Source organism: Halichoeres trimaculatus, unplaced genomic scaffold (assembly GCF_033239565.1).
Source record: "Halichoeres trimaculatus isolate MK-OKI-2021-1 unplaced genomic scaffold, fHalTri1.1 fHalTri1_scaffold_21, whole genome shotgun sequence".
Lineage (NCBI taxonomy): Eukaryota > Metazoa > Chordata > Actinopteri > Labriformes > Labridae > Halichoeres > Halichoeres trimaculatus.
In genome coordinates, this window is record NW_027437199.1 from 8,243,863 (window position 1) to 8,255,009 (window position 11,147).

At 39.9% G+C, this 11,147-nt stretch overlaps 1 protein-coding gene across 1 annotated transcript; it reads left to right on the forward strand.

Annotated features, from left to right (window-relative positions):
- Positions 1-1,294: 1,294 nt before the first annotated feature.
- samm50l (sorting and assembly machinery component 50 homolog, like) lies at positions 1,295-8,885 on the forward strand. The gene is made up of 15 exons (XM_074698821.1): positions 1,295-1,477; positions 2,242-2,355; positions 2,630-2,731; positions 2,814-2,901; positions 2,987-3,093; positions 3,703-3,833; positions 4,125-4,212; positions 4,310-4,438; positions 4,562-4,633; positions 4,925-5,011; positions 5,459-5,529; positions 5,688-5,755; positions 6,426-6,572; positions 6,732-6,873; positions 7,853-8,885. The coding sequence occupies exons 1-15, from the start codon at positions 1,457-1,459 to the stop codon at positions 7,896-7,898; spliced, it is 1,413 nt and encodes a 470-aa protein (XP_074554922.1). The 5' UTR covers positions 1,295-1,456; the 3' UTR covers positions 7,899-8,885.
- The last annotated feature ends 2,262 nt before the right edge of the window (positions 8,886-11,147 follow it).

Consider the following 11,147-nt stretch of genomic DNA (forward strand, 5'->3'; position numbering starts at 1 on the left):
TTTCTTACCAAATTTCACTATGCATTTTGAGGAACAGGTTCGTGCAATTTTATCAGATTACAAGAGAAAGTTTTCATTTGGGTGCTTTCTGAGGAAACTTCAAGACGTTAGAAAGATTTCCTCTTTGACTGAATCTTTGTTTTGTTCTTTACACAAATTCTAGCAAAATAGACTTTGAATCTGATGAATTTATTTCCCAAAACATTTGGCATCAGTACATCCTCCTTCATTATCATTTGTTTGTAAATTATTAGCTCCTTTATCCTACTACCATTTATATGTAGCCATGCAGCACTTATACTCAATTTAGAAAAAAATAATAAATGGGAAAAATTACATGTATCAGTACACCATACCTTCAAGTTGTCTGATTAATGCACTATATTATTAAATTACAGCAATATAAAGGCTAAGATTGGGCATTTTAAGCTCTAACAGTTTGTTGAAAAGGATAAAAAAAAATTTAAAAAGCAGGCTCTTATCAGTCTTTCTGTTGTGATACCTAAAACTGCTAAACTTTTTTTAAAAAAATTACTATAATTTGTGCCTTCTTTGGTCATGTTGTAATATTTTTCAAACCCATGACAAAATTTCTTGACTTTCGATTGCAAACAAAATGTATGATGAAATAAAGGTAAATAAATAACCGATCAAAGTTCTAAATTAAATATTGGAGGAATTAATTTAAGCTCTAAAGTTATCCAGGGTGACGCTACTGCTACAAGTTTGCTGCCCCCTTTCTCTCCACTGTTTGCATTTTAATTTTACTAACTGAAAACTAAACAATCGTTTGTATTAAATTTACATCATACAAACAGCACCATCTGTTGGAGAAGTTGTGCTATGAACACAATCTGCCACGCCCACCTCAATATATTCTCCTTCGTCCTATCACATTGAGGAGTCAGGGTGATGCCTTCAAAGACATTAGTAAGTTTGGTTTTAACCGAGCTGTTTGAGTTATTGCCATTTAGTGCGAACAATTATCAATTTTACTGCTTGCGAATTTTGATAAAAACGTTTAGAAAATAACCGTGACTTGTGTTTGTTTCTACAGGCGTTCTTATTAGGGTGGTATAGCAACAACCGCTATCCTGCAAGACTCTAACTTGCTTAAACGTAGGATAAAGCAGAAGTACGCTTCAGACTTACCGGTTTTAACATCTGAGCACGAACTTTGCTTAGCATGTGACAGTTTATCTTCACATATAACATAAAGAACTGCATCAATATACAGAAAACACGTACTGAGGAATAAAAACCTAAGAGCGCGTTTAGATTTGCCGTATTTTTAGAAGTATACCTGAACGCAGCACGGGACCTCGCCAACTGTCATGGCGTCTCCCTTGAAGGGGGATTGGTAGTGAAGAAAGAAGCTGCTGTCATTTACCTGTTTTGTCTTGTGTGCAGAGTGGTTAATCCAGATTGAAGAGGTTTTAAGGAGCGAGAAGCGACCATGGGGACTGTCCATGCTAAGGTAAACTCATTTTCACCCACACTGGTGGCCTTTGTGTGGATTACTGACCATGACCTCCCTGTTAAACGTCAGTCAGTGCTGCAGACTCACCAGCGTCAGTACTCGATGTCCTGTTACATACTGATAGACTGAATGAACATTGACAAACAGAGACAAATTAAATGTAATTAAAAATGAGAAAATTCTGTGTTTGGCCGTGATGTAACTACATCTGTTCAAAATTACACACCCACAACGCTACCAGCAAAGGCATGGCGGCATTTTCAAATTTAGAGATAAGCATATTTATGTCCAAATACCTCCTCATACCTATCTTGGTGAATGTTTAGAGGACTTTTTACTATTTTATGTTGTATTATTTGATGTAAAGGCGTTTTGCTAATCAAAAATAATGCACGACATGTTCTAACAATCTTAACTTGGGTCTCTGAAGTGACTCACCTTGTAATGCGAAGTGACATTTACTGGTCGTGGGGCATTAGACACTCCTCCTCAGCCCCACCCGGTGATTGTGCTGCCCCTGCTCTCACATGTCTACAGCCTTCTCTATGTGCTATCTATACATGCCTCTTTATTATGCTGGTGTATTGCAGAGGTGAAGCGACACCGTATCTCTACGGTGGCCCAGAGAGCTCAAAAACTAGAAAGTCAAAATTCTTCTTGATTCATGAAATGCTCTGTATCTATTGTTTTTCTGTGGATCAGATTGTGGTTGAGGGGCGTGTTATTTAAAGCTCTCTTCTTATCCTTATCACTGGTTGCAGAGTCTGGATCCTCTCCCGATGCATGGCAGGGACTTGGGAATGAACCCTGATGACTTGGTGGAGGCTCCAGAGATGGAGCAGGAAGGCAAGCAGGAGATTCTTGAGAACAAAGATGTAAGTGCATTTATTAGTGTGGTTCAAAATGTGGCACATGTGGGGCTTACTTTTTTTTTCTTGAGACCCCAAGATTAGTTATTGGTGGAGTAACTTATTTTCACTCCCGTAAAATCCATGTGTAAAGATAGATTGTGACAACTGAGGTGTCAGGTTTCACACATTTCTTCTGATAATGTATCTCAAAGCGGGCATCCAACATTCTAGAGACTGGGAAAAAATCTTCATAGGTTGTGGTCTGTGGTTTGTAGACATTAAATCTCTTTGCTGCCAGGTGGTCGTCCAACACGTCAACATTCAGGGTCTGGGAAGAACCAAAGAGGATCTTCTTGGCTATGAGATCTCTGATGTTTTCAGCGCCAAAAACCTGATTGACGTACGTATTCATGACTGTCAAGCACATTCTATGTTCCTACGAGAGCTTTTGAGTGTTGAGCTGTGTTGCTGTTTTGTTAAAGGTGATGAAGAAAGCTCACGTCGCCAGACAGAAGCTGCTGCGCCTCGGGATCTTTAAGGAGGTGGAAGTCCTGATCGATACATCCGAGGGTAAAATATCCCACGTCTTGCTTTTGACTGTGACAACATGCTTTTTGAAACAAGCATCCTCACTCCTGGTTTGTTGTTTCCTCAGGAAAAGATGCTCTGCCAAACGGTTTGGATGTAACTTTTGAAGTGACAGAGATCAAGAGGCTGACGGGGAGCTACAACACGATGGTCGGCAACAATGAAGGAAGCATGGTGAGTAAAGACCAACAACATTTATGATTCATGTCAGATGTCTTTCTATCTGTATGATCAGCTCAGAAATACAGTGCAGAGGGGAGACACTTTTAGACATCTTCCAACACTTAAGCATAATCCTTGGTGTGAAGTACACTTAAGTTTCTGTACAAAAAGATCCCTGCAGAGACGTTCCTTTTTGTTCAAGACCAATTTCTCTATTCAACTTGAAATAAGTTATACCTTTCTTTAAATTTGCCAGACTTCACTGAAAGAAGTTCAAACACTGCTCCCTTAACTAACAGTTTTTCTTTTGTGTGAATTTATGTTCTTGTTGTTTAAAATCTTTAATTTGGATCCAAACAACGCTTTTGAAAGACATAAATATGAACAAAACTCAAAAAATGAGGCAGAGGGAGAACAGCAAATCCCATTTTGGTAGCAAATGTTTGATTGGCATACTTTTTGATCATGTGCCTGTCCCATCAATGATCACACATTGGGAATTAAACAGCTGCAGAATGAAGCTGTATAAAGGAGCAGTTTGGACCCCAAGATGTGTAAAAATAAGGCTTATTTCTGAAAATGAGTTATGATCACAGAGCTAACTTGTTGCTTTCCCAACAGGTACTTGGTCTGAAGTTGCCCAACATGTTGGGAAGAGCTGAGAAACTCACCTTCCAGTTCTCTTACGGGACAAAGGAAACATCATACGGTCTGTCCTTCTTCAAACCCCAGCCTGGACACTTTGAACGCAAGTATGTCAGACCACCATCAACCCATTTCTCTCACTGCCTAACCACAGAAAAATTACTGCTGCTGATCTTTCTATACAAACACAGGTGGAGCATGAAGCTGTGAAAGTCAAACATGAACTTGTAGTTTAAGTTGTGTCTCTTTGCAGGTTGTCTTCCTCTGTTGTCCTTTTTTTCTTTGCATGATGAAATTTAAGTCTGTGTCCTCACAAATAGGTGCTTTTCAACTCAGGAAGTTGTCTATAAGGTAACTAAATAATAATGCTGCTCTGTCTGATTCTTCTTTGTCTTAAGCCTCACTCTCAACCTGTACAAAGTCACCGGACAGTTCCCATGGAGCTCCTTAAAAGAGACCGACAGAGGCATGTCTGCAGAGCTAAACGTAAGCCGGATAGAAGATAATCTTCTGCAGGACAAACATTGTATCTTTTTTAATTCAAGTAAAGAAAGAATCTTTGTCTCTTCTTTTCCTGCTGCAGTTTCCTCTGGGGGTGACAAACCACACGCTGAAGTGGGAGGGTGTCTGGAGGGAGCTCGGCTGTCTTGCTCGCAGCGCTTCCTTCGCTGTGCGAGAGGAGAGTGGACACTCGCTGAAATCTGCCCTCTCGGTAAAACCAGGAGATTTATTCTAACACCCATTACTCTCTCGATTCCCATGCGAAATCACGCCTCTTTGTTCAGTTTCTCCTTCTGTATCAACTTATTCTCACTCTTCTTATGCTGGTTTGCAGCACACTGTGTCGATTGATTCGAGGAATTCGGCGATATTCCCGAGCAGAGGTGCCTTACTGCGGATCAACCAGGTGAGTGAGGGCGAGTAAAACCTGTGGGGTTACAGTGTAAACAAACAAAAACAGTTGTATTTAAGAGTATGCATTACATCAGCGGTGAAAAATCTCCCAATTCGAGCATTTTCAGCAATTTTAGGAACAATAAGAGCACTAAACAAGGCGTACATTGTTATGCTCCCTTTGGTGTCTTCCAAATTCTTCCATTTCTTAAGTCAACTTAGTTCACTGGGCTACCTTTTGTTGTCCTGCTCTGTACAGTCTTACAAAGATAACACTGAGGTGTGTGTGTGTTTGTTTCTGCAGGAACTGGCTGGGTACACAGGAGGTGACGCCAGCTTTCTGAAGGAGGACTTTGAGCTGCAGCTTAACAGACGACTCTTCTGGGATTCAGTAAGACAGAAAAACAGTCCCTGACTCTCCTTTTGCTTCCACTTTTATTGTGGCTAAGTGTTTGTGTAATATTTGTTCTTACACTCTCTGCGTGTAAATTGAGCCTCAGGGTGTTTGCAGTGAAGCTTGAAGATCTTATTTGTAGTTTTAAAATGTGCAGTGGTGCTCTGAAAGTTACATCCTTGATCCACTAGGGAGCGATAAAGCTACACTGTATCAATCAATCTTTATTTATGTTGCCCCAAATCACAACAGATGTAATCTTTAGACAATTTCCAAAAACGTTGGCAGACCAACACAAAATCACCCACTATGCTGATCCAGCCCCAAGACAGATCAGAACTTTAAATCCTATTGAAAATGGAATTTGGATGAGTTAGTTCTGTCAAACTGAATGCTTTCCCTCTATATCTGTGTTTATAAAGTGATGATCCTGTGTCTCCTCAGGTCTTGTCTGCGTCTCTGTGGGGTGGGATGCTTTATCCAATCGGAGGACAGCCGTCCTGCATCGCTGACAGGTACACCTCACTCACACAGGGCTGTCAACTGAAAAATGGTCAGAGGAGCTTTTCTGACTGAGATTGCTTTCAGAAATTTTATATCCACTCAAATCTGATGTCATGTGATCAGCTGACTCAATGTCAAAATACAAGTTTTGTCTTTTCATTATTTGCAGGTTCTACCTTGGAGGCCCCACTAGTGTGAGGGGATTTGGGATGTACAGCATCGGGCCACAGAGTGAAGGTAACAAACAAAAGGAATGTTCACACAAAAACCAAACAAAAATGATTCTTTCTGTCATTACAAAACAAAACCAAAGTCAGAAACAAAACCTGAATGTGAAAAATTAAAAAAAAGTCATTGTGAAGGGAGATCTTCATTTTCAGTTTAAGTTAAACCAAAAAGTGTCCACCTCCTGCCTTTTATCTTGACCTTGATATCTTTTTAGACAAAGAGTATAACAACCCAATAATTTTTGCTTTTGATCAAGACACTTGAAAAAAAACTTCTAAGTCTTATGACTTTAGACATTTTAGACCTAAATGACTCAGTTTTACAGCATGATTCAACCCATCTCATAAACTTCATTCGCATGCATTTCACTCATTCATCCTGCTGCCACACAAACTCGGATCTTAAATCATCCCAACTAAGAAGGTGGGTGACATACTGCATGCATGGAAGCGTTAGTCCCTCCCTGTAGGTCTTTATTAGGCTTCACTTTGCTAATTCATCATCTGAGTCAGTGTAAGATTACCCAGAAAAAACTGTAGTACATAGACAGAGGTACAACAGGAGCAGTGTTGTGGATTTTAGAGGAAGAAGTAGAGAATTGAAATAAAATTAAAAAATTGTAAATATTTAAGTCGTATGATAGCCTCACTAGGTTTGACCGGCTTTGTGTGTTTTTCAGGGGACTATCTGGGTGGAGAGGCATACTGGGCAGGTGGTCTGCACCTCTACACTCCACTCCCCTTCAGACCTGGCAAGGGGGGCTTCGGGGACCTCTTCAGGACGCATTTCTTCCTCAATGCAGGAAACCTCTGCAACCTCAACTATGGTGGGTCACCTGAGAACAGCACAGGCTGAATAAAAACCTGCTGAATCTTTTAAACAGTCATGCTAACAGTTCAGTTTCAGTTACTTTTAAAGGATCAATCAGTAAAACTTTCAGTGTGTCAGTCGTCTCTAGGTGGTTGTAACTCTGTGTGGTTTTTAGGTGAGGGCCCCCGAGCTCACCTTCAGAAGCTGGCTGAGTGTATTCGCTGGTCGTACGGGGCGGGTATTGTGCTGCGACTCGGCAACATCGCTAGACTGGAGCTCAACTACTGTGTGCCCATGGGAGTCCAGAATGGAGACAGGTAAGCCGCTTTGTACACTACAACTAAAAACTGCAGGATGCTTGTGAATGAGGTCTGTATCTACATACTCAGAGAAATATGGTCACTTCTGGTAGTGAAAACCAGGATGTCGACTGCTTAAAGCCTAACACAAGAGCTCAAAAGAAGATATTGCAAGCTTCTTACTGATGTCTCTGTGGCTATTTACCTCTTTTACTTTGACCAAACTACCCTGTAGAGTTCTCTGTAGAGCAGTTGAGTGTGGAAAGCACTGTTCAAGGGTCATTGTTGTTCAAGTAGGCCAGATGCAAATCTGCCCCTTGCCCCTTTGCCTTGTTATTCCGATCATGCAACCTCCAGAGTTAAAAAGTTAAGCGACTGGGGAGATACAAGCACCTGCAGTTCCCGGAGTCTCCACTTGAGGCTGGCTCCAAAAATCAGAACTCCCCACCTACACCAATTTTAAAATGCCCCTTTTCAAGAAAATATCACAAAAAATGGTTTTATTCCAAACAAATAATTTATTTTTTCAAAAGCACTATTTTTTTAGGCAATAACAAGGCAAAAATAGAAAACACACAAGGTCGTACAAAATTAAAACCTGAATAAGAAAAGTAAAGATGGAAAAAGAGAAGAGAAGGCTGAAGCGCAGTCTGTGAAGGCCTAATGGAGATTTGTTGGATTTTTCCAAAAAGGGGCTCATTAAAATATTTTCTCTGTTAGCCAGTTAGTATCGCAGCCTCTTCAATGGGTAAAATGTTTCTTTCTTTGTGCCATTGTTGAAATGAAGGATGCACTTTGAGTTTCAAATTTGTAAGATGAAGGGTTTAGACAGAAATGTGCTTCAGGAACCAAATTGGGTAATTGTTATGGCTCAGTGTTTTTGAAAGATTAGCATAATAAGGGGCTAGACTACGTCAAGGTTGGCTCAGTGTAACTGAGGCCATTAAAGCCTAAAATATAATTTTAAAAACCTTTCTCATCTTCTCTCCTTTTCTAGGATATGTGATGGCGTCCAGTTTGGAGCAGGAATCCGCTTCCTGTGACCTCCTCACTCCAGAAGAGACAGTGATGTGAAAAGGGAGAAACCGTATTGTTGTTTATCACCTGTAACTTGATGTAGAGTGTGTCGCACTAGCATGGGTCCTACAGTATGTCTTGGTAAAAAGGTGCCTGACCCTCGTGAAATCTCCTTTGATAAGCTCCACTTGAGGCTTTTCAACAACGCTGTGGCAGCGCTGCTTTTTAAAACTATTGGAACCTTTTTACACTACGAACTGAACGGCCTTTCACTGAATTGAAAGTAAATCCAGATTTAAAACCAGATAGAAGATTTCTTTAGCAGCAAACACAGGACAAGACATGGAAAAAAATATAATCATGGTGCATCTACCTACAGCATATCAGAGCCTATCATCTCAGATAAAATTCGAAATTATTTTTAAGTTTAAGCCTCTTTCTCGTTTATTCCCACAACCTGATCACAGTATCTTCGGAAAAGTCATCTACTAGTGATTTTTCCTGCTTAGTTCATTATTTTCAAATGGTTTAGGAGATTTTGGGGCATGTTTCCAGTTTGCCTTTTAGGACTGCTTCTCACCCAGAAGCACCTTTTTTTGTTTTGTTTTTTGTTTTCCTTTTTTTTTGAGGGGGAAAGTTAATTGCACATAACAAACTCTTCAGACCTGTTGTTGAACTGTGTGATTGAATGATTACAGCAGCCAGGATGTAAAAACATGATAAACCAGCACTTTTAAGTCAACACAGCCCTTTTGGAAGAGAGGTGGACACAGATTCTGAGTCAGTTTGTTCAAAAAATTTCACAACAGATGTAAAAAAAAAAGAAAAAAAAAAAGCAACAGGTTGATCTCTCAGGCAGGCAGCAGTTTTAGGTGGGACCTCATACCATGCCCCCCTGAGCAACATCCACCACCAGTGCTCTTACTGTTAGTTTTCTTTTTGTTGTTGTTGAAACAATTCACAAATAAACCACAGCTGCTCCCCTGGCGTCTCTCTGGATCCTTTGTGACCTCTCAAACACACATTCAAAAATTAAACAAACATCAATCAGTCATTTTGTGTAGCTGTGCACTTATTAAGAGATTGTTGCAGAAAGCAACATTGTAACTTGTCCAGCAGAGGGTGCTCTGATTTCATACTTTACAATCCTCTCATTGCGGTCAGCAACAAACGCACACACACTGGTTTGGAGCCCCATGATGTGATTAATACCGAAAAAAAAAAAGATCTTTAATTTCATGCTCTAAGCTTTTAGAAAACCAACGTCATTCTCATATTAGCTGCTGTTTTTTGGAGGGTTTCCACCTCACAAACCCCCTCCCTTTCAATTTCCCTCTGGAGGTCTGGTTTGGTCACAGTTATGAGCAGACCTTGGTGTTTGAGGCCTGCTCAAACAGTGTGTCATAAACTGGTTAGAAGATCCTTATGTGATGACCTCATTATTTCAGTAAGTCATGAAGACCTTGTGCTAAATATATATGTTTGAAAATCTACATAAATAATATCTCCTCTTTAAACATATTGAATATTTATTTTCCTGATGGATATGAATAACTAGAGAAGTTGCATTTCGTTTTAATGTATTTTTTATTTTTCTCCAGTGAAGATTCTGGAAGTCATGATGATTTGTTTGATAAAGTTAATATTTTTCGGCCGAAGGCTCCTCCACTCTAACTGAAGAAGTTCTGCACTCTATGAGCTGAGGTTTGAGTGAAAACCTGAAAGTTTATGTTGCTTAAACAGTTAAGTCTCAAAAACTGTTAAAGATATCTTAAAAGTTGTTTCATTTATGAAGAGCTGAAAGATCAGTGATCATTTCAAAGAAAAAATGAAGTCTGTAAGTGGAAGAATGCCAAAGACTTAGCATCTCAAAGTAAGTGGAAATCTGGGGGAGACGGTCCTAGATTCCCATTCATTCCTTATGAGACATTTTTCACCATTTTGGGGGAATTACTCAGCTAAAGATTGGTGTAATAGCAAAAAAAGTCATAGCACACCATCCCCGGCCAAACCGCACGTTTCAATGTATAATTTGTGGGGGTTTTCTCAAAGCCCAAGGAGGAGAAGCACGGCAAAACATTTTCTGGTAGATGAAGAAAAAGCGACAAACAGAAGAACTATAAGAGCTCGTGGCCAAATTTTTTTCTGGAAGATGAAGAAAAAGCTACAAACGGAAGAACTATAAGCCTGAGCCCCTCACAGGAGAACAATTTGTTGAAATGCTGACTCAGCATTTCAACAAAATTAGATCAAGTTTGATACACTCTTGTTATCCCAAAAGTAAAATTCAATCAGTAAAAAAAAAATGTATGTTTGATGAAAACTAATTTCTTTGAAAATCTTCATTTTGAATTGAGTTTTGGTTGACCATTTTTGCCATCTCAGGACTACAAAACAACCTCACTGGAAAGCTTTCCATGGCCTTGCTCGAAGCGACTTTTGACAATCTTGGGCTTGCGTTGACCTTAAACTTTACCACTCAGAATAAAAAAAAAAGTCACCTTGCTGATTAAACCTTTCAGATGGCACGCTTGGAGTATAATTCCACTCATGTTGCTCCAAAATAGTTGCGTAATCCACCAGCCCAGAAATTAACTTTATTGGCCGCCTTATCTTTGGGAACTTTCCCATTGGAAGTGTTATGTGTCAGATCTGCAATAAATGTTGAAAGAATTTGTTTTTGCTGCTGCTGTCATCATCAAGGTGATGTTGCAACAGTCCTGACACGCAATGAATGGTTAATGAACAGTTTTATGACACTTTAAAGGACAACAAATTGGTAGAATAAATGTCACTGGTCTATCCAGAAGGTTATCAGGTTTTTCGGCTACAGTCATTTGCTTTGTATCACTAGATCACACTAAGTGTCCGTGCGCGTGTCTGCCAGACCCACTGCAGGTAGTGAACACACACTTTGAACCTTTGCTCACCATGAACCTGTGCAGAGCAGTTGAGTGTGGACAGCACTAGATGATTGTTTGGTCAGATCTTGTTCTGTGTGGGAGTCTGGACAGGTGCAGTGACGATAAATGCTGCGAAGAGCTGGAGTTATGGAAGAGGAATTAAACAAGATTAAAAAATCACAGGTTTGCCTTTAAAGAGGCTGACTTTGGAGATTGACACTAAGTACTTCTCTAAGCTTGTTTTAACATTGATTCTGAGCTTTAGTCAATCCTTAAACCAGAATTACCAAGGGGGTAAACATAGATATGCCAGACTTCAAAACATGTATGCTTGAGTGACACTCACCAGTCGTTAATTTTCAGGGTTGATTT

Coding starts and splice junctions, on each gene's coding strand:
- samm50l (XM_074698821.1), top strand. CDS start 1,457: ATGGGGACTGTCCATGCTAAG. Junction 3,834..4,124: donor CCTGGACACTTTGAACGCAA/GTATGTCAGACC, acceptor CTTTGTCTTAAG/CCTCACTCTCAACCTGTACA. Junction 5,012..5,458: donor GACGACTCTTCTGGGATTCA/GTAAGACAGAAA, acceptor GTGTCTCCTCAG/GTCTTGTCTGCGTCTCTGTG.